The following is a 26,527-nucleotide window of genomic DNA, read 5'->3' as shown; positions in this document are numbered from 1 at the left end:
TATAGCTCCCAATCGGAAAATCGCTCGATTTTTATTGCCTTCTAGAGTGTATCACAATTTTGTTGAAACGTGTGTAAAATTACTGATCAGACTTCGACTACATGCTCTCAGACATATTTGCCACTGCAATAATATATATATATATACATATATATATTATATCATATAATATAGGCATCAGTGGCTTGACTCCGCTCTACAATTTTTGCTGATTTAAATTATTCATGATTTCGATTTGCAAATGTTTTTAGACGAGTTATTAACTAGTTTACATTGATTCAGGGTGTCAAACCGGAATCGGAACTGCATGTTTGAATGATTGCAGGATAAATTAAATATTATTTGCCCCAAAAGGATCGTATTGAAACCGAAAAACATCGTAGGCGAACAATACTAACTAGATTCTCTAAATAAATTCGATTCGATTTGTTTCTTTAACGTGTAATTTTTTTCTGCAACATTTTGTGCTTATGCTTGTATAAAATAAGTAAATTAACAATAAGATATGAACGAGACTCAACATTTGCTTCTCAATTCCAGATCGCGCCCAGCCAAGGAGCCGCTACTATATATATCTATATATATATAGTATAAAGAAAGACTTAAAAACAAAAAAAAAACAAAAATTAACAAAAAAAGTTGTTGTGAATCGATTGAATGATGTGTAAAATGTTACAATTGGAACACTTAACGAGTTGATTGTGCAAGGATTCAAAAAGGACGCCGACGCCGGGGTGGTTGGGGGGAGGCGCAATGCAAGCGAACAGCAACCGATCAACGATAAGCGCACAATCCTCGGGCACACCGTCGGCCTCAACGATATCCTCGTCACAGGGCAAGGTAAGTGAGATACACATTTCTAACGCGATTGATAGATAGATAGATAGATAGATAGATAGATAGATCGATTGATAGATACATGGGTAGACTGATAAAGTGATGAACTGACTGTTACGACCGAAAGTGATGATAGATAAAGCGGGCACATCATTATGACAATGGGTGTGGGTCACACAAAGAACGGCTAACGAAATGATACAGACCAAAAAAACTGGGCGCCTCATTATGTGCGCCCATTTGGCAGCCAAAGCGGCAACAATGACGCTTCATGTATTCCAATTCCAATACACACACACACACACACACACACACACACACACACATAGTCTGCTCCCCAAGGAGCTGGTCCAAAAGGACGAGGCGAGCGGCGAGATTTGGCTTTTGCTTTTTTTCGTTTTTTCCTTTTTTTTATATTTTCTTTTTTTTTTTTTTTCTGCTAGCCCCTAAGTGCCTTGGGTCGTCTGTCCGGATGGGTTGCCAATGCCCCAGTGTATATATGTATATCTGTGTGTCTGCGCATCCCTTTCAAGTGTCCTTTTGTGTGTCTGTGTGTGTGTGTGTGTGTGTGTGTCTGTGTGTGTGTGTGTAGCGCCTCTCAATTATGCAAGCGTTAGCAACCGTCCCAGAAGCACCTCGAAAAGTACTCTCTACTCGCTTATCGTTTACCAAAACAACCAATCCATAAACTAACCACCCTATATACACACACACACACACACACACACATACACACGTGTGTATCTAATTAGTCATATATACATATATATCTCTGGATGACCACAAGCAAGTAGGAACAGGTTTCTTCTTCGTTTACCCTGTTTTTAATTTTAAAGTACCAAAATTATATAGAAAAAAATCTGGTGTATATCTATGTATTTATATATGGCTAGTAAAGGGTATTATGTAGTCGTTCAACTACAAATGACAGCTGCAACAGGCAGTTGAAAGCGTTTTTTTACATTTCATTTGTATGACTTATGTGTTTTTCGTAAAGATTGCCGTACAGGGTATCTAATAATCAAGCTCTGCCTCAACTTGAGCGCACCGACTGTTACCCAACACTGAACAAAATGTTGACATTATCCTAGAATCGAGATCTCTGAGCAGCTCGTTAATCAAGATTCGATCTGGCATCAAAGATGTTCCATCTTAATTGTTATCGAAAAACTAGATTACTTGATAATTATTTGGTCTATTTAACTTGGTATTTGCCAAAATTGGACTACAGCTGGCACGCTGGTGAAGCACGCAGCGTGTTGCACATTTGATTAAACTAAATGATTACACAAACATTTACTTGTGGGCTGTTCAAATGAATGCTAACATTTGAATTGACAATTCAATTTATGCAAACTGCCCGCAGCTCGTTACTATAATTACACACACACGCACACACACACACACACACACACACACACACACACACACACGCACACTGTCACGAAAACGTTGTTGTATTTATAATGCCACATTTATCATTTAAAATAATCATATAGACAAAGGAATCCGCAACTGGCAATCGCAGGAAGAGAAACCCCAGCTGCATTTCTCCATTTACTAATTGCGCCCATTTCGTCATTGCCATTGGCATTGTCCTGTTCGCCAGCGGTTATTGTAGCCATCATAACAATTTGCGATGGCCATTTTGGAGTGCACTGAGCGAAATTGAATTAATGTGCGGCAGCATATTGATTTCAGTTTTGTCAAGGCCACTTTTTCTGTGGTGCATCACATTTGTGAAGCTTCTCCGTCCAAATAACAACAAAAATGGCGCTCGCACACTCCATATTCCAGTTGCAAGCGGTGGTTCGATGGGTGGCATGGGGCATGTGGCATGTGGCATGTGGCATGTGTAATTCTGTGTCGCATTTTCATCCATTTGCATTTGGCAGTGACGAGTTTCACGCGTTGCGTTTTGTTGCTATCGCTTTTAATTAAACATTGCCGTTTTTGCGCAGACATACACTTAAAACACACCAACACCCACACACACACACACACACACACACACACACCCACACACACACACCCTCAGTCGAGACGCCCACACAGCTGTTCCCTTTAAGTTGTTGACAACAACAACAAGAACAAGAACATTTCAACAGACGCCCATTCAGTCAGCTGCGAGCGAGAGAGAGAGAGCGAGAGCGAGAGAGAGAGGGGGAGAGAGAGGAGGAGGAGGGAAAGCTCATATTCACCAGCAGCAAACACTTGAAGGGCATTGCCAAGAGGCATTGCTAGGCAGGCTGATTTTTGGGTTAGGCGAGAGTGCGACAGAGAAAGACAGGGCGAAAAGAGGAGGAGGAAGAGGAGAAAGCCTTGTTTTTCAGCTGCTGCTGCAGCTTCTGCTGCTTGTGCTGTTTTTGGTTTTGTTCGACGCAATTTGAAGTCGAGTTGACGACGTCGCTGCTTTGTGTGTATGCGAGCGTGCGAATAAGTCATAAAAAGCCACTAAAATCTCCGTTTGTCATTACATAGTGTCATCATCAGCATCAGCAACAACAACAACAACAACAACAACACACTCATACACACACACACACACACACGCATATGGAAAAAAAATTACTTTTTCTGCTACCCGCAAAAAGTAGGCAACACATTTTTTTTTTTTTTTTTTTGCTTTCGTTTCATCAAGGCAACTGCAGCAAGACATGCACAAAAAGAAAGAGAGAGAGAGGAGGATAGCGAGCTGGCAAAAGGAAGCAGCAGTAGAGCTTATAACTGTACTTTAACTGTACATTTCTTTCCTTGTTGTTTTTGCTGCTTGCTCTGCTTGGCTGCTATTGTTTGTGTCTTAAATGCAAATCACATGGCCATACAGCCCAGGTACAGTGGCCATGATTTCGATTTGTGTGCATGTTTTCAGTGTATTCATTCAAATTGATACCTTTGACCTTAGCAAACTTGTTATTATACAACTAAAACAGTGTTGAAAGCGTTTAATCAATGGATGCCTGACAAAAACCTTTACACATATTTATTTATTTAATATCGACTAAAGTCAGTTGACACAAAATACAAAAACCAATAAAAAAAAGATTCGATTATTAAATTTGAATTTGAATTATTTAAATTAAAACAAACTCACATTTTCTTTGCTCACATTTTGTTTTGCATATCCCACAGTGTACACTCTGAGCTCCTAACACCATCACGTACAATGCGATTTTGTGTGTGTCTACGTGTCGCAAGCACTGTTATAAAGAGTCACTAAAATACAATAGGAAAAAAATGAGATTTTCCACTCGTAATTAGCTGTGACATATGTACCACCATTAATAGGAACACTTGTTTAAACTATATTCATATTCATATATATATACATATATATATATATATATATATATATATATAGGATTCGAAATATATCTAAGTATTTACAAAATAAAAAATCCCGCGAAGATAGCGAAAAACATTTTTTAAGAAAACGACTCGTTTTTTTCTTTTGGTTTGTTGCATAGAGTAACCAAGAAGATCTGCTAAACAATCCTAAAATATGCCTATATATGATTTCTCATTCATTTTGATAAGGGCAAAAGTGTATAATGAAATTGGGCAAAAGCATGTAACAGACAGAAGGAAGCAACTCTGAACACACTGAATTATATACATAAATTCCTGATTAGGATCAGTAGTCAAGTCAATCCATCTATTTTCGTCTGTCTATCAGTCCTTCAGAGAGTTATTCGCTTCAAAAGTGAAATGTTTATTTTATTCAAAAATTTATCGATAAAAATCGAATACTGATTTACTTCTTTTTTTATATTGATCATATTTATAACAATGAGTAACGGTGTTGGTACAGGGTATCGCATAGCCGAGCATTTTAACTTGTTTGCTTATGAACTTTTCTGTTGTTGTTGCAACTCTTACTTATATAGAGCCTATATTTAAAAAAAATTTTGTTTATGCTCCAAATAAAATTGGAATTAATTAAGAACAGTTATTTTTTGTTTTATATATGCACTTGGCGGGTTTTTAAATTGAACAAGTTGCACTTCTTATTTGATTTGTGTGTGAGTGTGTGTATGTGTATGTGTGTGTGTTTTTTTTTGTGGGTTGCTTATGTCAAATAAAAAATGACACTTGGGGCAGCCTGTGACACCGAGCACACCTTTCAGAAACCTTCCAAATCCCCCAACCCCCCCGCCATGCGAAGTTGTCCAAACTTTGCAACTATTGCCATGAAATAGGAAAAGTTTTTGCCATCGTCGTAGTTGTTGTTGTTGTTGTTGTAGTTTGTAGCACTCGTCGGAAAACAACAACAGCAAGAAAAAATAAATTGGCAAGTAACGGAACATTTGCTTTATTAAGTAAACTGTGTGTGTGTATGTGTGCGTGTGTGTGTGTGTTTGTGCGTGTGTGCATGTGTGGAGCTGGGTATGCGTGCTTTTAATTCACAAATTTCAGAGTCGCATGACGACGCGTCGCGACGAGAGCAATAACGTCGACGCTGGCAGCGACGCACATGTTCGTCTGTGTGCCGCACACCAATGCGCATGTGTCATCGCCAGTAGGCATGGCATGTCGTGGCAGCGAGGCAGGCAGGCATTAAAATAGTCATAGTACACATCGTACGCTGGCAGCGCGTCTGACTGACTGACTGACTGACTGTGTGAGTGAAGTGTGTGTCAGATTGAATTCATCTGAGTGAAAACTGAACGAGCAGAAAGTCTACACAAATACTTCGCACGCCAGCTGGCTATGAACAGCTGCAGCAGCCACAACAATAACACACTTCATTTTTTTTTTTTCAGCATCATCTCGGCACAGTTTTTTTAGTTGTTGTTGTATTTTTGTACATCCGTTAAAGTCTACACTGCATAGGGCTGGCAAGTCTACAAGCATCCAGCCGGCTTAATGCTCTCTCTCTATCTCTCTCTCTCTCTCTCCCCGTCTCTCTATCTCCCCCGCTTCGCACTCATTTTTCGGCCAGACGTTTGTCTGATTAGCCAGCGTCGCGGCCTTTGTTTGCTTGTTTGTCTGTGTCTGTGTCAATAGAGATGCGCAAACAAATTTGACTTGAATACTGTATGTAAATTAATATGTTGTTATTAAAAGAAAAAAACTGCACGCTGCAGTTAAGTCAATGGATCCGCATATGTATAAGAAAGAGGAAGAAGCAATTTATAATGCAAGTGTGTCTGTCTGTGCCTTGTGTGTATACAAGTTTGACGACACAAAAAAAAAAAAACAAAAAGCAAAGAAAACCAGCAAGGGAGAAAAAGCTGAAAGAGCATTAAAGCAATCTTCCGACATTTATGCGCACATATGTATGTGTGTATGTGTGTATGTATGTGTGTCAGATATGACAAGTCAAGTGTTTTCTGTCATTGTTGGCATTGTTTTTTTGTTTGTCTGATTAGCAGCAAAGTCAAAGCACAGTTTCTTGTTTATGCCTCACCTCGCCTCGCCTCGCCTCGCATCTCTAAACATATAGCATACATCTTTGGGCCCACTAAATTATACTATGCATTCTCTGATTTTAGTTGATGGTAAAAACGGTTCTTTCAGTCACGACTTTAAACGATAATTTAATTTATGTTTTTTTTTTTAAATTGTTGTTCTACATGAACTTAAATTACACTTTATTTATACTTGAATACCGAAGGAATGCTGTCCATGCCGTCTTTTTTCCACACCCTTAAAGATAGTGCCTAGAAACTTGCAACATATAGTGGTATATGCCTGCATCAGACAAAGTGTGTGAAAATTGGAGTGCTACATTCACTAAAAGGCTAGGATATCGATAAAAGCGATAATCACAAATCGATAAATCCACATATCTCCCACAATTTAAAGCTATTTGGTTGGCAAGTTGTTGGCAAGTGGTTGGCCGTCAAGCTTGGTAGGTATATTACTGGTAGCTTTAAGAATCGATAATAAAAATCGATAAACCCGAATATCTTCCACAATTTTAAAGATAAAGTCACCAAACGTGGAAGGTGACTTGCTGATAACCCTCAAAGATCGGCATATAAATTTAAATTAAAATTTGGACTGTAGATTACCAAAAATCTCCTTTAAAGTTCGTAGGGCACCTGTTACCAGATGGTAATACTTATGGTATCAAAGTATTTCGCAGTTAGTTATGCCCGACTGCAACGGGGTCTCTTGCTTTTGTTTGATTTTACTAACAGCTTCAAATATTTATTGTCTTTTAAGCGGTTTGGCAACGCAGAGTAAGCGATCTGGCAATTAAAGAGTAATTCGTATGTGCAGCCTAATTCAATTGTCATGTTTTTCTTACTTTCTTTGACTTTTACAGTAATGTCTAATGTCGCACACTAATTTGTTACAGTGGATATGTTGGGTACATATGTACATACTTACATATAGATAAATATATACATACATACATACAAGAATTGAGTGAGTTTCTGTATTTATTTTGCTTTGTATTTATATATTTTGTCTTTTCCCATTTGGCCACTCACCATTAACAGCAACATACCCATTAATTTTTGAGGTTAGAGCATTTTATAAAGCTTCTGTACATATATCTTTGTTGGTATGAGTGCAAGTGGATCTAAGTCTCTCTCTCTCTCTCCCTCTCTCTCTCTCTCTCGCTCTGTCTATGTGTGAATGTGTGCAATGAGCTTCAAGAAGTCAAACAATTGAATCTTTGGCAAGCCGACGATAGCATACCCTTGCAGACCGCAGTCAAATTGCCAGCAGCCATTGTTCACTGTCAAAGAATAGTAGGTATAGATATGCTATGATGTTGATGAGGATATATATATAAAAATATATGCACACTTTGTCTCGGAGGCGTTGCAAACTTGACAACAAAATAAGAATACTCTTCTGAGATGATATAAAAAACACACACACACACACACACACACAGACAAACGGAGACAAGGACGCTCATATGAAAACAAACGCATAATTTAAGCGTAATTGCTGTCATTTTTCATTCAAGTGCGACTGTGGGACTGACAGGAGATGAGCGCTGGAGTGTGCCATGGCTGCAGATGGCTGGGGAGGGGCTTGAAGGCTTGGGGGTGGTGTCGTAGGCGGGGGCGTGAGCTAGAGGTGGCTGTCGACTGCGACTGGCAAATGCGAATGTGACTGTGACTGCGACTGCGACTAAGGCTGCTCCACTTTTGAATCGATGTCGCCGCTTCTCCCCTCCCTACACATATATATCTTATATATAAGCATATATATATGTATGTATGTACGTATGTATGTGTGTATGTATGTATGTGTGTGTACGTTTGTGTTTGTGGATGCCAAGTGCCATCATCCGGCACTGAAGCGCCAATGATTATGCCGCTGTTTTTGTTTGTTGCTGCTCTCGAGTTGCCCTTTTGAAGACTATTTGAATTAACTCATTTAATATAGACGCGAGCCAGTACATACTAAATATATATCGGTATATTATATAGCTGCCCGAGCAACTATCGGTCACAAGCTGTCCTGTTTGGCTGAGCAAACTCATCAATTAAGAGTGTTGTGAAGCTTTCAACGATATTATTGACAACTTATTTGAACTGCATAGCTAAGCTCTTTATTTGATATTACAATAATTTATAAACAATTTTGGTTTGTATTTAAGATGTAAAATCTTAAACGAATCATTTTAACAACAAATTAAGCTCAATAATCTCAAATGAAGAATGTCTTCATAAAAATAAGTTTGGACAGAAGAAGGAGTGAAAGACACCAAATTTCATTATAGGTTTTTTGTTCTATGTATTATTTACGAGATTCGATTTTTGAAATTTATATTTGTAATTATAATATTGGTAAGGATTAAAGAATGCTGCTAGTCCCCTGTCGGGCAGCTTTGCAGATGATGCAGCAATAAGAGTCACAATTTTAAAGATATTTCTTTCTAATTAAGTAGGCATATAACTCAATACACTCAGAAAAAATCGCACTGTATAAGCAACATAAAGCGAATATACGAATTGCTCGATCTAAAAATACACAAATCTTGAAATAGAAAATTTTTTTTCTAAATTTTGTAAATATATATTTTTTTGGATAATAAGATGAATTAGAAACAAAATAAATAGCAGGGGTGAAAATAGGTAAGGTCTTGTGTGCTGGGTATCTCCTAGTCGAGCTTCTCTCTCGCTCTCGCTCTCTCTCTCTCAGTCGACTGGCTTAGGTGTTGTTGTTTTGCGCCCAGTCTAATCATATTAAGGCAACAGAACTGCAACTGTTGTCGAGTTGTCCTCATCGTCAGCTGCTGTCGTTGTTGTGTTTGTTGCAGCTGCACCTCTCGCGCCAATTGTTTGTGGCATTGTAATGCTCCCCACCTTGCTGCCCCCTCCCCACCGTTGGCTGTTTGCCAACTTTACTCGACTCGAGTCGAGTTCAGTTCGCTTTGGGTTTTGCATTCTCGAGTGTTTTGTTTGTTTGTTGATTTGTTTGTTGGCTGTTGTCGGCAATTGTTGCTGTTGTTACTGCTGTCGCTGTCGCATTCCGTGTTGCAACAATTGCACTTTCGCCACGTTGGCTTTTCCGCCCAATTCTTTTGTGCATTCCGCATTCCGCGGGTGTGTGTGTGTGTGTTTTTGGCGGCAATTGCCGTTGAATTCGCTTTCGAGTGCAACCTTCGACCTCCGCCCTTCACCTTTTGCTCCCCAAACTGAGTCCTTTTGAATTGTACCAAATAATTTGCCATTGGACGTTAACACGTTTGTTTGTTGTTTGTGCCAATAAATTTATATATAAATTTATATATTTATATATATTTATATAAAATACTGAATTTACAGTTGAAAAGACGGTAAATAAACACCTACCTAATAAGTGGGTACCTATGATGAGTGGGCACCGATCAGAAGATACCGAAGTGAGTGCCCAGCAGCAGAAGGTACCGAGATAGGGACCTAGCAGAAGATACCAAAGTGGTTAACTAGAAGGGGAAGTATCATTGGTTAACTAGCATTGCATTCCAGTGTAAGTACCAATCAGAGAGTAGCTAACAGTGGATATCTCTCTACCGGTATCGTATCGTATCGTCAGGTGTGTAACGAAGTGGATATTAAAGTGGGTACCGACCAGTGGATTGCGATGCGGGTGCCAATCATTGAATAACTTCCAGTGGGTACCTCGCAGTAGTGGCTATACACCTGTTCCAAAAACTGAAACTGCAGCAGCGACCGCTTGAGTACATGATAAAGATACGTAAAACTAGACCAATTGTAACTAATCCCTGCAAGGGTTAGAATGATCCCCTGCCTTGTCCGTACAGCAAGTGGTAAATAAGTGAACATTGTTAGATAGGTAGGATTTTAAGAAATGAAGACAGTTCGATTTTACACCTCGACTCAACAGAGATCGAATTAAGAACTTGACTCGGCGGTTTATTAGATCGACCAGTAGATATCGTAGAGCTTGCCTCTCAGAGCGTAAGCTATATGTGAATATCTAGCTATAGAATCTATCTGTGGGCTGTGGAAGTAGGTAATTATCGGTTGATAAATACGAGACTGTAACGAAGGGGCTACTGAATGCAGAATCTAGAATTGGGTACCTAACGGTGGGTACTTACTCAAGTTCGTACTTAAAAGTGGGTAATTCGGTATTCTTACTAGTGGATACCGAAGTGGGTACCTACCATTGGATAGACCTTTGGATTAATATTACATTATGTTGGGCTTAAGATCGTTTATAAATCATACAATTGTCAAATTCTATGCTTTTTAATAGTTATAGTTTTTAACAAAAATGAGAAACTTTCGTTATGCATAATGAAAGTGAAACTGTTAAATTGCTACCTGCTCTGCGCCAGCGATTATCAAATTTAAATTGTTGACCCATAAGTGGCATTAATGTCAAACTCAAAAGCCAAAAAGCTCATTAGCGCTACACAGCATTTTTGTTTTGTTTTTGTTTATTTTATTTACTTTTTTTTTTGTCCCAGACGCCGATTGCAGAACGTAACTAAAACTGAAACGTGAACTGAGAGAGCTATTACCCTTACTCTTAACAAAATGCTGGATGCTGCAAGGGGATGGGGTAGGGTGTGTGAGTGTGTGTGTGTGTGTGTGTGAGTGTGTGTGTGTTGTGGGAGTTTTGGGTGTTTTCGTCCACACGCATTTGCCACACGAGCATAATTTGTTGTAATTAACATAATGAGCCAGCCCAAGCAATAATGGGCTAAAATTCCCACTCCAACTCCCCTACCAACCCCACCCCCCCCCCCCCCCCGAACACATATACATACACAATTAAACGCCCACATCAGAAGACAGAAATTGCGATTCCTGCTGTTTAGCTTGAGTTGGGATTGGATGTTGGGTGTTGGGGCACAGGACCTTAAATAACTGGGTCCAAGTTGCCCGCACTTGCGTATAATTAATTTTTTTTTTTTTTTTTTTTGCCCATCCCTGAAATACCTGAAATGTGTAACCACCAACACCACCACCCCTCACCGCTCACCGCCTCTCTATCATCTCTACGCACATTAAGCATTAAACATTTTGTAGCATTTATGCAAATGACTTTATGAGCGGGAACATTGAAATCTTGAGCATAAGAGCAATTTCCTAGGCATACAATACTTCTTGGTTGCTGGAGCGGAACATTTTTTTTTTTTTAATTGTAAGTTTTTTTCATATATTTTTAAACTTGTATCGTTGAGCGCATATCCTTAAATGTACACATTAGTGCGAAATTGTAGCTGTATAAAGCGAAGCACTTAACTCGAATTAAAAAAAAAACTAGCAATTACAATATGAGTAGCTCTCTATTAAAATGTTATTAGCTGTTTAATTATTACCCATTATTTAATTTTGTATTTTGTCTATTTAATGTGGACTACAAATAGTTCACAATTAAAAAAAACGTTAAATATGTAAGAAAAAATTTCAAATTAAATAAAAATTAAAAAGTTACAGCTTAACTGATATAAAATGAAAAGTGAATGATTACACTAAAACGAAAATTGAAAAAAAAACCGTTTTGCAAAATGTGAAATATTTTTAAACCTGGGTATGTGAAAAATTGTCCGATATTTATTGCAAATATTGAAAATAAACCAATAAAAAAATGCTTACCAAAAATGTAAGAAATTCCAATGTCGAAAGTGAAACATTACAATATTATTTCGATATTTAGAAGCTTATTAGTTGCTGAGTTGAATAATTTTCGGACTAATAAAATGTAGTAATAAAAGCCACAGTTATTTATATACGAGTATATACTTTCCTTTGTATGTAAAAATTTCATTAAGATTGGATACAAATATCAATTTTGTTATATTGATATTCAATTAAAAGCCCGGTCCAGGGTAACTGCTGGTCGAGCTATCTTTCATATTGGATTTTGTTGATTAATCTGGGAATATTTTTCATTACAAACTACACTTATGAACAGATTATATTTACAATTCTTTAACTGAAAATGTGTCTCTCTGTTGCAGCAACAAGTTGTCGAACTATCTGGATATGTTATCATTCTCGTTGAGAATGCGGAGGGTAAAATTAAATTATACGGCTCACCGTCCGATCGCGATAATCTGGAAGTGGGCGATGAGATACTCGAGGTCAATGGCCTTAGCCTGGACAATATATCACGGGGCGAGGCCATTCGTCACATACACGATGTAAGTAATCGATTTAAATCTGATTAACAACTGATTAATAAACTGTTCTGATTTGTTGTATTTTCGTCTTCACTTTTGCAGTGCATCAAATCATGCACAATTTGTTTACGTGTACGCAAAAAGAATGATTCCCGATTGGGTAAGTTATATATATATATATATTTATATCTAGATATTTATAGATACCATAATGCTTTTTATTACTATTAGATCAATATTGTTTGGAGTCGATAAAGTACAGAGAGTATTATGAAAACATTTGTTACTTTGAATATTGATCCAAGTTTTTAGTTTCTCGATACACCGGGCACGTTTGCCAATTATCGATAAATATCGGTGCGATATAAAATTCCTTTTGACTTATTCCTATCTATGTATATATGTACATAGAAACTGGTAGAGGATATCTCTCAGTCGTGCAGTCTCTTAACAACTTCGAGGGCACTCACACAAGCGACAAACAAACTGTTAGCTTTTAATTAACATGCCTTTAACGCAATGGCTTTCAAAATGCGCTCGCAGCTGTTTTGTTAACTGTTTGCATTCATTAACCAACTGCGGTGACTGCTCAACTGCACCTCTCTAGTCAAACCAACTCATTTCGCTCTCTCTCTCTCTCTCTCTCTCTCTCTCGGTTTTACTCTCTCTCTCTCATGGTGTTACTCTCTCTCTCTCTCTCGCTCTCTCTCTCTCTCTTGGTTTTACTCTGTCTCTCTCATTCTTCGCTCACACATTACTATTATGCTTGGCGTTGGTTTGAGCATCTCGCGCAGCTTTTTTTCTTCAACGCTTTTGTTTTTACAATTTGCTTTGTGGTCAGCAGCTCCCAACGTTTTACGTTTACGCTCTGTCGCTCGCTCGCTCTCTTTCTCTCTCTCTCTCTCTCTCTTTCTCTGGCTGCTCTGCGCACGATTTTTTTTTGGGGGCTAGCTGCGGCTTTGGCAACTAATCACATCAGTTGTGCGGCAACTGTCGCCGTTTGTCGTTGCGTTCACAGCACAGTGTGCTGCTCATTCCCGTTACGAATTGCATTCTGTTTCGTCTCGTTTCGCGTCGTGCTGTGTCGTGTTTATGTCGTGTCCTGTTTGTGTAGTGCCGGCTTCCGCGTCGCCCCCTTTGCCACGTCTCACTTCCTACGTTCCCATATTGTACGTTGAGAGTGCGCGCGCGCGCGCGTTGGCTTTTTAGGGCAATTGCGACTGCGACTGCGTCAACGTCAGCGTCAGCGTTTCATTGCCATCGTGTTTCGTTTTAGAGCGCATTTTTGTTTTTTGTGTTGTTTTTTTGTTTTGTTTTAATATTGTTGTTGGTGTATCTAATTTGATTTGTGTAGAGACACACATACACACACACGCATACATCCGCATACATATATATTTACATATATGCAGCAGCAGCAGTACCAGCCACGGCGACAGCGACAACAAGAGCGACGCGTCTAAAGTAAGTGTGCACAAATGCTTGTCAAACTGTCTAAACTTGCTCTTTACACGTTTTGTACGTGTTTGTGCCTGTCTGCCTGTCTCCCCCGTCTCTGTCTGTCTGTCTGTCTGTCCATCTGTCCCAGCTGCCAGCTGAGCTGAGCGATGTATGCACGAGCCATGAATCAGCAGCGACAGAGACAGCAACAGCAACAGAGACGGCAACAGAGACGGCGGCGTCAGCGTTGCGTTTTTGTGTTTTTTTTTTATGACTGATTTTTGTGTGTTAAATATTTTTAATGTTGTTGTTGTTGCATTGTTTTGGGGCGAAGGGCATTTATGCAATACACGCAGCAGCGCTGAGATACATTTGTAGGACAGCAACAGCAACAGCAACAACAACAATAAAAAACATTTTCGTTTTCTGCTTTGTTTCTGTCTTTTTTTTTTCTTTTTGCCGGCAATGTTGACGTTTTTTTTCCACTTGAAATTCAGTTGAAAACTTGAAAAGTTTTCCCTGCAATAAAGAAATATGCATTTGCACATGTGTGTGAGTGTTTGAGTGTGTGTGTGTGTGTGTGTTGATTCAGACTTTACACTTTGCTTATGAGCCATTAAAACAGCTGTCAATTTTCACATGTTTATACCCTATACACAAAATAATTGCACATAGGGTATAATGAATGTGTGTTTAACGCGAACAAGGCAAAAAGGCAAAAGTAAATATTTTAAAATGTGTATAAATAAATAAACTGTTATCGATATATACACATTAAAAAGTACAAGTTGTACTGGGTACGGGCAAAGCCGGATAATACCTGCTGCTAGTATATACATATATATATATATATATATATATACTTATATATATATATATACTTATGTATGTAAATAGTACTCACACAATTGGAATGCAATGTAAAAAGAGCAGCGGAAGCAAACCTAACTAAACAATGCTTTCAAACTAACAAAGCTCGGCTCTCTTCACTTCTCTCTCAGCAATGTAACTAGCTCTCTCTCGGAAATGAGAGACGGAGTTAGAGAGAGAGAGAGAGAGAGAGAGGGAGCTGGAAAGAATTCTTGTTGTTAATTTGACACCTCTGCCAGTGATCGCTGCCATTCACATTTCACATAGAAAACGGCACCAAAACAGCAACAAATAAAAGCTGGAATGGAATGGGAAGTGGGCTGTTAGTTGACTGTGGTAAGTGGTAAGCGGTAAGTGGGATGTGGAAAGTGGGCAGTGTTGGGAGTGGGAGTTGAGTGCGCTGCCAAAGCGAGTCAACCAACTGGAAACTGTTGCTGCTGCTGCTGCTGCTGAAAGATGAAATTAAGCAGATGAAGAGACAAAAAGAATGTCGCAAAATAAGAAATAGCTTCATATGTAGTATAAGTAGCGAGAACGCTCACAAAATTGCAGGAAAAGCTGCTTACAGTTTAAGTGGCTTATAGTGCTGCTCAAACTGTATGTGTAACGGCAACTCCAAAAACTTGAAAACGAAACAAGTTTTACTTGTGTGTGTGTGTGTGAATGTGTGTGTGTGTGTGTGTGTGTGTGTGTGTGTGTGTGTGTGTGTGCTTGTGTGTGGAAAACCCAAAACCGCAACAAGACCAAAATGCGAAACAAATCCCAAAAGAGCTAAGAAAAAAACAACACATAAACTGCCACAACCAACACAGTGCCTGTCCAACTGCAATTGCCATATTTCGTAGGGGCGTTGTGTGTTTTTTTTATTTATATTTATATTTTTTATTATTATTTGTCGTTGATAAAGTGCTTAAATGGAGGCGTAAACATCATGTGCAGTTAAACAACCAACACAAGATTATAGACACTGAATAATGAGCTGCAATGCAGCTGACCAATGCTCGATTTACACTGGCCGACAAGTAAATAAACTCAATTACAATTGTGTCGATGCTCAATCTACAAAAATAATATCTACAAAATCTACTAATCTTTTATTATTATTATTTTTTTTTTTTGTTTGTTTTTGTTTTTACTAAAAGAGAGCTAAAGCTGAGGATATTTTGTACAAATGCAATTAACTGTTTTGCTGTTTGCTCGACTGACTGAAATCCAATGCATTTTAGATGTTTATGGCACACTACAGTAAAAATAGCAAAGTGCCACGAAAGCTGACCAAAGGTTGAAGATTTATTTTTTATGACTTTTTTTGCTTTTTTTTTGTTAAATATTTTTGCTTTGGGTTAAACTATGTTCGTTATTTGAGGCATCGGCAAAGTTTTTGCCGCAGACTAACTTTCAACAAAGTTAGTTGCAGAATGTGACCGACTTCCTCCTAATAATTAATAAGGACAATTAGCCGAATTTTTTTTTTGTTTTACATTGTAAGCATTAAATTTTTCACTAATAAAATGAAGGAAATTTGGCTTAGTTGTCATATTTCACATATTTATCTATGAAATGTATGTAGATTGATGATTGATTGATTGTCTGATTGATTGATTGATAATCAATGATCAATTATTATTCCATCGGAAATTGTAAATTGTATGCGAATGTAGAGTAATTCCTCTATTTATATATATTTAAACATGCATCGAATTCTTCTTGTTGAATTCCAAAAATATCGAAATTAAAATTAAGTTTTAATTTTTAATTATTGGGGTTTTTGTTTCTCTTCCTGGAGAAGTCTCTGCAAGATTCGTTTATCGAAGTAATTTAATCTTTTCTCAGATATAGATTCTATATGAACTCTTCTTAATTAATATCCCATAAATATTGAAAAGAAATTACTCCGATTTTATTGAATCCTGTTTGTTTTTTCTCATTCCGTTTTTTGGCAACTTTTTCGAGCTTCGTTTTCTAATCTGTCCACTCTGATTCTGTTTCTTCTCCTTCTCTTTCTACTTTAGCTGTTCAATTCGTCTCCCAGCTCTCTTTTCACATCTTCTTCTGCTTTGGCTTCATCTTCATTTCTGCTTTTGAATGGAACATTAAGCCACATCAACATTGTCGCATTATCTTTTTGTTTCTTCTTTCTTTTGTTATGCATCTCTATTTACTCTCTATTGCTCCCCCCGCCCCGCCCCGCCCCCTCCCATCTAACTCTAAATCGAAGGAAATTTTCTCTTTTTTGGGTCACTTTAACCAGTAAAATGGGCGCAAGAATTTCTAGTTTATTTCTTAAAGAGCCCCCCCCCCCCCCCTCAAAAAAAAAAAACGAAAAAGAAGTTGTTACTCATTACTTGTCTTGTCTGCTCACACACACACACACACACACGTGCATAGACATGGAAAGAGACAAACGTTAGCATTCCAAAGTTGTTGTTGTTGCTGCTGCTGCTGCTGCTGTTATATTAAGCGAAATCAATAGAGCGACCAAGATGTTGAGAGCATCCAACAGATGGACAGAGAGGCAGAGAGAGAGAGAGAGCGAGAGCGAGAGAGAAGGAGACGAAGAGGAGAGAGGAGGCAGAGCAAGAGATACTGCTTTGTCTATTGCCCACGGTCCATGCAGGTGTGTGAATGGTGTGAGGGAGGGGGAAGGGGTGCTTTTTATTGCTGCTGCTGTTGCTGCTGTTGCTGCTGGTGCTGCTGCTGGTGCTGCTGCTGCTGCTGCTGCTGATGTTGGGGCTTAGCTTAAAATCCGGTAAGGCAAGTTTCTTAACGTCGCTGCTCGCATTGCTGCCTTTGCTGCCCTGAGAGTGTTTCTTACGATTTACACGCGCTCGATGATGATGATGGCGGATACAATTGAGCGCTTACCACACACACACACACACACACATGAAGAAGAGAGAGAGAGAGAGACAGAGAGTGAGCGGAGCGGGGGGGAAGGGTATGTGTGGTTGGGCAGCCATGTGCTACGATGTGTAAAAGTCATTGCCTCAAAAGCGACCCAAAGTCTTTTGGCCATGGAATTGCATGCTGCACACACAAGATAGTTGTTCTTGCTTAGACGGCGGGGGTTGGTTGAGGGGGAATGTCGATTTAGCTGACATTCAATAGGCAAAGCCAGTTCAAAATGTTACCCTTTCCGCCCGCCGCCTTCGTTTCCATCTGTTTGTTCCTGCATCTGCTGTAGCAGCTGATAAGCAGCTGTGAATTGTGTCTAAGTATGTGCGTGTGTGTGTGTGTGTGTGTGTGTGTGCGTGTGTGTGTGTGTGTGTGTGTGTGTGTGTGTGTGTGTGTCCGAGTGCATTCATGGGTATATGTAGAGCATCATTCAGTCAGTTAACATTTTAGTTGCAATCATTTCAGCTCCTCAATTTCATTGGTTGCAATTTGCAATACTTTCAACATACACAATAGAAAAAGTATTAAATATTGAATGAATAACCTTAGTTTAACTTTGTTTCAATAATTGTAAATGGTCTTAATTATTTAGTTACCTATTTAAAGTCATTTTCTTCTTATAAGGTCTTTGTGTTCGTACAAATATTATTGGTCCAAGGGCTTGTTTCTAAACTGGCTTCAGTTTAATATACAGAATTATTTTGTTGTTAATTATGTTAATTATGTTCTTATTTAATTATTTGTTTATTTAATGTAAACCAAAGAACCATCACTTGAATCGATAAAAGCATATATTTGATGAATTTGATGGGAATTGAGCCCACTTGTGAGCCTCTAGCTGAGGGTGGTATTTAAACTGAAACTGAAACAGAAACTGCACAAATCATTGAGTGGGTGGGTGCGGGGAGGGTTCTTGGTGTGTGCAATGTGAATTGGGAAGTAAGTAAATAAGGTGTAAATGGGCTACTACAGTTGTAATCGAAAGACGAGACGAGCGGTGGGCAGAGCGGAGCAGAGAAAAGCAAGTGTGTGAGGCAATCAAGCGGGCAAATAAGTAAACAAACGTGAGACAATGCACACCTGAGCAACAACCACAACAACAACAACCGCAACAACAACAACTTCAAAGCAGCACACAACTGCTGGAAGAGTGAAAAAATAAAAGATGTTGGGTGAGAGGGGAGGTGGGCTGTGTTGTAAAGCGAAAAAAAAAACAAAAGTGTAAAAACTGTAAACAGAAAATGACAGCAGCGCTGTTGATGACAATCATCAGGGTCTCGAAATGATCTTAACCCATTAAAAGCCCAGCCAACATTTATTCTCGATACTTATATTGAGAATAATATTAAAAACTCCACAACTGACTGAACATATCTAGAATATGTTTAATGTATCGAATATAGAATTTTATAGATTTGATTTCAAAAAGAAACATTTTAATCAACATGCTTCACATGCAGTTAAATTCCCAAAAATGTGCAGAGAAGTAGCCAAAACAAAAAAAAAAAACAAAAAAAAGCTTACATTTTGAATGTTGAATAGCATTGTTCTTTGACCCCACTTTGACCCACATGATGAAATTAAATTGTGAAAATTGTTATCTCTGCTTGAAAACACGGCTATCTGAATATGCTCAATGGTTTGCAGCAACGCAACTCCAATGGCCGGGTATGGGTTAAAGGGTAAACACACATCCCTCATAGCCCCGTTCTATGTAAACATCTCTCTTAACATATAATAGAGGCATTTTAAACTGCGTGCGTCCGTCCATCAGGTAATCAGCTGACTGACTGACTGCCAGCCTGCCAGCCAGTCATGTTTCATGTTTCATTCTCCCCCGGCTCCAGCCACGCCCCACTTCTGCGCACCCTCACTCGTCGGTCCACATTGTGAATGGCAATGCTAACAATTAAACAATTTCTTGTTTACGTAGTGAGCTGCTGCCTGATAAGCGACTGATAAGAGCGCCACTCGACTGCAGTGCTTCAAGTGGCGTATGCGTAATATTTATGTGTGTGCAGACACGCACACACACACGCACACACACACACACACATATGCACATAAGTTATGGGTTGCTCTGAGGAAAATTGGGGAAATGGAAAAGTCGGACAATCAAATCAAATCAAATCAGTTTGACACATTTCATGCATTTACAATTTTTAGTTTTTTTTTGTTTTATTTGACAAGCTATGTCAATTAGCCAATTAGTCAACTTGAATTGCACAAATAGAACGCCGCCATTATTTGCTACCAAAAAATATATTTAATGACGGCTGAAGCACAATTCTAAGAACTGCCCCAAATCCTGCCTTGAAATATTTTATGATGAGCATTACATATTAATAATGATAATAAAATATTCAAAATGTCGCAGTTTTTTTGTTAAATCTAAAATTTCGAGTATTATTTATACAGTGTGCTAATAAAATATAACTTTAACGGATTAAGATAACACATAACAAGCTATTCATATCGATAATTCGATAGTCGATTAAATTGCTCGGAGTCATAGAAAATCATTAAAGAAATTATACATAGCTCAATCAATTTCAAGCTAGATTTCAATTTCTTTGAATTATTACTATTAATAAAAATCATATAAAATTAACTGATTGAGAAATTATATACTCAATTGGGCAAGTATAACCATTCTTCTAAGCCAGTTTATATGTCTTAAATTCTTAAATGTATATATATATATATATATATCTTAAATAGTATATACCGTCTGATTGGAAGAGATAAGGAGAAGGAGAGACTAGGGGAGGGAGTTATATGTTTGATTTTTCTTATCTATGCGCATACCGTAAAAACAAATAAATCTGTCACATACAAAAAAAAAATAAATAAAAATAATAATACAAAAATAAACAAGAACAAAAATATAGTTTTATATTCGAGTTGCCGACGATTTAATACACTTGCCGAATATGTTTTAAGAGTAATCAAATGGATGATAATAATGGCATTGAATAATAATAATAATATTGCTAATACTAATTATTTATAAATATTATTATGTAATAATAGAAATACTTGTAGCTGATGTGGTTTACTCGGGAATATTTACTTTTTGGTTTCGAAGACAGTTCGTGACAAAATTATGATACCCGCTGCAAACGTATTAAAAGACGAGCATTTAATGTGGATTACGTGATACATTAAACGAGACACACACACAAACACACCACGCGACTTTCTTATGGCAAACGAAAGTCAACATAACAAAAAAAAAAAAACAAAAAAAAAACAGACACACAAAAATTTGCATGTCACTTTCCATTTTAGCCATTTCATAAAATGCACAAATCGAGGCAAACTTATTAATATGTATAGCATATATATATTGTTGGATGTACATGCTGATTAATGTTTACATAACTATTATATAATCGATGTGGAATTGAGTTATTTCGTCTACATACATACAGGCAGACATATAGACATATTTAGCTTTTCGTATTCCCACAGTTTTTGGTCCGAGAGGGCAAATGCCCTCAACCTACTACTCTGGCGGCTGCTAACTGCCGCATAAGTTCATGGCCCCAAATCGGCGTTGGTCATGTGCAGGGCCAAGCCTTCGCCCAGGCCGGCCCCACCTCCACTCCGCCCCCTGCAGACCTTCAGACCCCCTTGTCCCACTCCGGTTGCCAGAGTTCTCCCAGTCAACAGTCTTCCAGCTAGCAGCAGCCTCGGAAATGCGATACATCATTTTGCGGTTACATAACCCGCGCACATGCTACTTAGATAAAATAAAGAAGAAAAAAGCAAAAAGAAGAATACAAAAAAAAAAAAACAAAGCGAAACAAACAAAAAAAAAAAATGGAAGACCGGCAGATAAAGCAATGTGTACGAGTATAAAAACGAAATCTTGTGCACCAAACGAGTTTCACAAACAGCAACAAAAGCGATGCTGAAAAATGGCTAACAAACAGCAACAACAACAGCAAACAGCAGCAGCAACAACAGCAGCAACAACAGCAGCAACAACAGCAGCAGCAGAAAGAACGGCAACAACAACGAACAAAAACAGCAGAACAGCAGCGGCTATAAAGCTGGGAAAGGAATGTTAAAATAGTAATAGCACACACAGACACACACAGACACGCACACACACACACACAGACACACACACACACACATGTATATGCAGCTAGCCAAGTTATAAAGACATACTTTATTTTGATATTTTTTGTTTAATTTTTTGATGTGTTTTTTTGCAGGTGTTTTTTCTTTGTTGAATGTGGAACACTCCACAAGTTAATCGTTTATCGATAGCACAATTTTATATGTTGCCGAAGCAATTATAAACTAAATTAAGATGCGTCTGTTTTTTTTTTTTTTTTGTCATGTTTGTATTTAATATTTCTGATCACTTTCAATATGTTTTGTACTTGAATCAATTATTCAAAATTGTAAGAAGTATGTTAGAGGCAGCAGAAAGCATAACTATTTATATATTTTTAATTTCTTGAACAGCATCAATCAGCGCATAGATTAACCAATGTTTGCATGTCTTTATGTGTCAACGCACCGATCTCAGAGACTGTTAGAGCTAGAGACTTCAAATTTGGAATAGAAGTTCTCGCATACCATCAAGATCAAGATCAGATCAAGCTATTTACATTATGTCGATAACTTCTGCCATTTCAACTTTTCATACTTTCAGGGCTTGAACAATTTCAATGTCAAATAGCATATTAGTTCATACACAGGTAATATACATGTGAATAATATGCCTGTTCATGAACATGCTTGTCGCATTTAAACAATAGGAAACCAACAACAAGCTCAACAACATTAACAACAATGGCAAGCTTAACGCTGAATTCAACACGATAAATAATTAAACGAGTTGAATGCATCCAAACTTAAAGATCGCAAGTGCAGTTGGGAATTTCGAATCGAGCAATCAAGAAAAGAAACAACAAAACAAAACAAGTGAGATCGTTGCAGTCGAGCATTACCGACTGCAGAATACTCTTATACCAGTCTAGTACCAGTTGATAGCAGGTGGAGGAGTCGGTGGGCGTTCCTTGCCACTGAATCATGATTGTGCCCTTTAAATTTTAAGATATTTCTTACCAATCCTTGGTAACTTTAGCTCTAAATTTGGATATGGGCTGGATATGGGCTTTTGTGATTTTTAGGGGCGGTCGATCTTTAAATAAGGTCACCAGCAAGTTTTCCGACTCTATCTCTCTATAAATTGTGGAAGATATGTGGTCTTATCGACTTGTACTTATCGATGTTGTCGATTATTGACTTCATCCGACTCGGCCATCGGCCATATAAATATATATATATATGCCAATTCTCAAGTCGATAACAAAGTGTAAAAAGACCAATTTTAGCCACTGTAAATACTAAAAAAATTCCAGTGGCGCGAATAATATTTGCCTTATGATGTTAATTATTTAATGGCCAATAAATTAAGTGAGAGAATATGGCCCGATACACAAATAGTTAAAATATCACGTATGCGACGTGTGAGCCGTTGAGCTTGAATTAAGGCAAGAGAAGCTACTGATGTCGAGAAAAGAATCAAGCAACACAACTAATTATATAAAATGTACACACACACACACACACACACACAAACACACATACATATTCACACAACACATCATTATTTAATTAAAGTTACGTTTTAATTGCAAGTGACAAACGAAGCAAAAAATGATTAGGGCCAACAAAAAAGCTAATTATTGATATAAATATAATAAACAAAGCAAAAACGAAAACTATAATAAATAATAATGATAATAATAATAATAATAATAATAACCGTTATTGCGATGGAGATGGCGAACAAAAATTGACAAAATGTCAGCCAAACAAAATAATTAATCAACGTTCTTTAACTTGAAATGGATAGTCAAAGATAAGCTTATTGCTTAATGCTACAGATTGTTGATAAATCCGTTGAATATGCGAGAACAGTTGAATTAGTAGACGACGACGACGATTGCTACAAGTTTATCCAAAATTATCAAAGAGACCCTTGAGCATTTTGAAAGTAATTGGGAAATATTTTCAATTTCATGTGCTCAATCAGCATTTTATTTTTGTTGCTTAAAATAACCCTTAGCAAAGCCGAGTAAAGCTTGGATAATTAATTTCTGAATGTGCATCTGAATTATCAAACGATTATGAACTTGGCTGCTTTAGAAATGTGACTTGAAATTGGACACTCCAGCAGAGAGTCACCAGGAATAAATCCAACTGGAAATCGTCATAAATTGACTATCATATAAAATAATATTATTTTGCTATTTATTTTGTTTGCCAAGATAAGCCAGGAAAGTGTTCGTCAGATTATCACATTTCTATTTGTGTAAATTGTTAATGTTCAAATTTGAGTGCTATGAATTGAGAGAATATCAAATGTCATTTTAATGGGATTTTGTTTAATTGGCCCATCAACCTGTACTCAAAGTGCTTGCTGCTCTCTGCTGGGCTTTTGCTTTTGCTTTTGTTGTTTTGTTGTTGCACACTTTTCCCATTGCTTTTGCAATTAGAGAACACTTTGGTCTATTGTTTATCGATTCGTTGCAGCAATTAGTATGATGTGCCCGTCATCATCTCTTCACATTTCTGCTCCCCCCTGGGTCCCCCTTTTTCGTTGCCCCAAGTGGCAAAGAGAGAAAAAAAAAGAAGACAACAACAACATTGACTGTCAACGGGCTTTGATGCATGCATATCGAAGTTGACATCGATGACAATGATGATGATTATGATAATGTTGACGATGACAATGACGCTGACTTCTTCAATTTATGTTGTGTGTAAATAACGCAAAGATGGCCCATGAAAGGACGCATCAGCTCCTCAGCCAGGAGACAGACATTAAATGCTAATTAAGCTTCATAATGTGGCACCAATGGATGATGGACAGCGGATGACAATCACTGGACGCAGTTAATTAGTTTAAGTTGACACTCTTTGCACTGGCAGCGTCAACCAACGCCGCCTGAGACACAGCTACACTTAGACAAATATATATGCTAGAATACTAGTAAATATATTTCAAATTACAAATCTTCTGCATGGAGCTACAGTAAATTGCTTTAAGCTGTAAAAAGCAGCGTTTTAATTGTTTCAAATAACATATAAGGAATATTTATCCAAAATCTATCAATTGATATACAATTTATGCATTATTGACTTGAAGAGCAAACTGTAATTTCTTCTTTGTCTTCTCAGAAAACCAACTAGAAAATTTTGTAAGTTTTCTTAAATTTATATTTTACATATATATATATATATTCTTGATCAATTTCGAATTGTTATTTTCTAAATTTCAGAAAGGTTTTACTTTTTAGAAATGTATTTCTTAATAAGAGAAAATATTTTCATCAAATACAAATTTAAAAAAAAAAAAAATTAATAAAAAACTCGATAAATTTGGGATTAGAAATTACTTCCAAAAGCAATAAAACCTTTCTAGTTTTTAGGCTGATTTTTTTTCTGAGTGCACAAAAGTGCATAACGTTACAAGTAAGGGCGTGTCTCTCACACACACACACGCACACACACACGCACGCACACAAATAAGATTAAATGTCAGCTTGGATATGAAGGTTCAACGACATATGACGACGACGCTGACAACGCAACGGCGCCTAATTGGATTTGCAACGGGACGAGTGGGCGTCTCGTCAACGTTGGGGGGGAGGGGGGTTGTTCGGGGGGTGTTGCGTCGGCCCCAATTTTCAGGGCGCAACTTGGGGCGCGTTTCAGCTTGGTGCTTGTGCGTCTCTGCTGACGGCCACTTTGGGGCTTAATCAACAGTCCCAAAACACCAACACTGCTCGACTATGAGATACCCATTTTTATAGATGCGAAATCTTGTTGTTGGAGGAGTATGCCCGACTGAGAGTAACTCTGTGCCGCTTACAAAGTTAATTCTTGATTTTACAAAAAACTTTCAATTTGTGAGCCAATTTTGGACAAGTTTTATTTACCTACTTTAAGCTCGTTTCATATATATATATTATATTATTTGCACTAATTTCAGAGCTTACATATAAAGAACTTGCGTACTTATATATATTAATAATTATTAAAGCAACACAAAACGTTCTTGAAACTATTCCATTTTCCTATTTCAACAATAATACAAATATTTGCAACGACTATTTTGCCAAGTCTGCTTCAAAACCTCCTTACCCCTTCAATGCATACAGGGTATTCAAAATTAATGAAAATGTGTCGAGGTCGAGCTAAGATGTCGACGTTGACAGTCAACAGCGAATTTCGAGCACAACTTTTCCGTTTCCAAAACATATTTGACAATTCCTTCGACATTGCCAGAGCACAGCTCTGCAAAGTTGAATGTTTGTTTGGACATATATATTTATTTGTTTACTTTGTCTATCTGTCTATGTGAATGCATTTCTAAATCAGCATTAATTCAATTTAAATTATTGCCTTCCATTTTGTCTACACTGGGAAAAACAATGGCACACAAATTTAGAATTTATTTGCCAATTATTTTGCAACCTATTTGCCATGAATGAAAGAAAAAAAAGTAACATTGACTGCTCATATTGAATCGTATACAACAATTTGTATTCTCATTTTACGATTGGTTTAGTATTTATTTATTTCTTAACGACATAAACAAACTAAGTGTTATTGAAATCGAATAGTCAATCACAGAATAAATCAAATCTTATTTTGCATGATAAATTGAATACAAGAAGATAAGATTTATACATTTTCTTGGTCGTGTTATTCGATTTTCCAGCTTGTTAAATCAAGAGTTATGTATTTACCCATGCAAACGCCAGCGATATTTCCCTAAGGATAATTGGGCGGTTGTCTGGTCGGTTGGGTGGCAACGCCCGCAATTTGACTATGCATATCCATTTCCACTCAATCAGTTGGCATGCAAAGCAAAACGGATAATCATATATATATATA

At 37.6% G+C, this 26,527-nt stretch overlaps 1 protein-coding gene across 2 annotated transcripts in view; it reads left to right on the top strand.

Annotated features, from left to right (window-relative positions):
- The first annotated feature begins 660 nt into the window (after window positions 1-660).
- Window positions 661-26,527, top strand: part of LOC6565990 (disks large homolog 2) — a 70,920-nt gene continuing 45,053 nt past the window's right edge. The window contains exons 1-3 of one of the 2 annotated variants that reach the window (XM_043215931.1): window positions 661-840; window positions 12,230-12,412; window positions 12,494-12,551. In XM_043215931.1, the coding sequence (XP_043071866.1) occupies window positions 754-840; window positions 12,230-12,412; window positions 12,494-12,551 (328 nt within the window). In that variant the 5' untranslated portion in view covers window positions 661-753. The remainder of the gene's footprint in view (window positions 841-12,229; window positions 12,413-12,493; window positions 12,552-26,527) is intronic. The other variant, XM_043215929.1, reaches the window with a different exon arrangement.

This window comes from Drosophila grimshawi, unplaced genomic scaffold (assembly GCF_018153295.1).
Source record: "Drosophila grimshawi isolate 15287-2541.00 unplaced genomic scaffold, ASM1815329v1 contig_848, whole genome shotgun sequence".
In the NCBI taxonomy this organism is placed as follows: Eukaryota; Metazoa; Arthropoda; class Insecta; order Diptera; family Drosophilidae; genus Drosophila; species Drosophila grimshawi.
The sequence above is the reverse complement of the archived record's forward strand: the minus strand, read 5'-3'. Positions and strand labels throughout refer to the sequence as shown.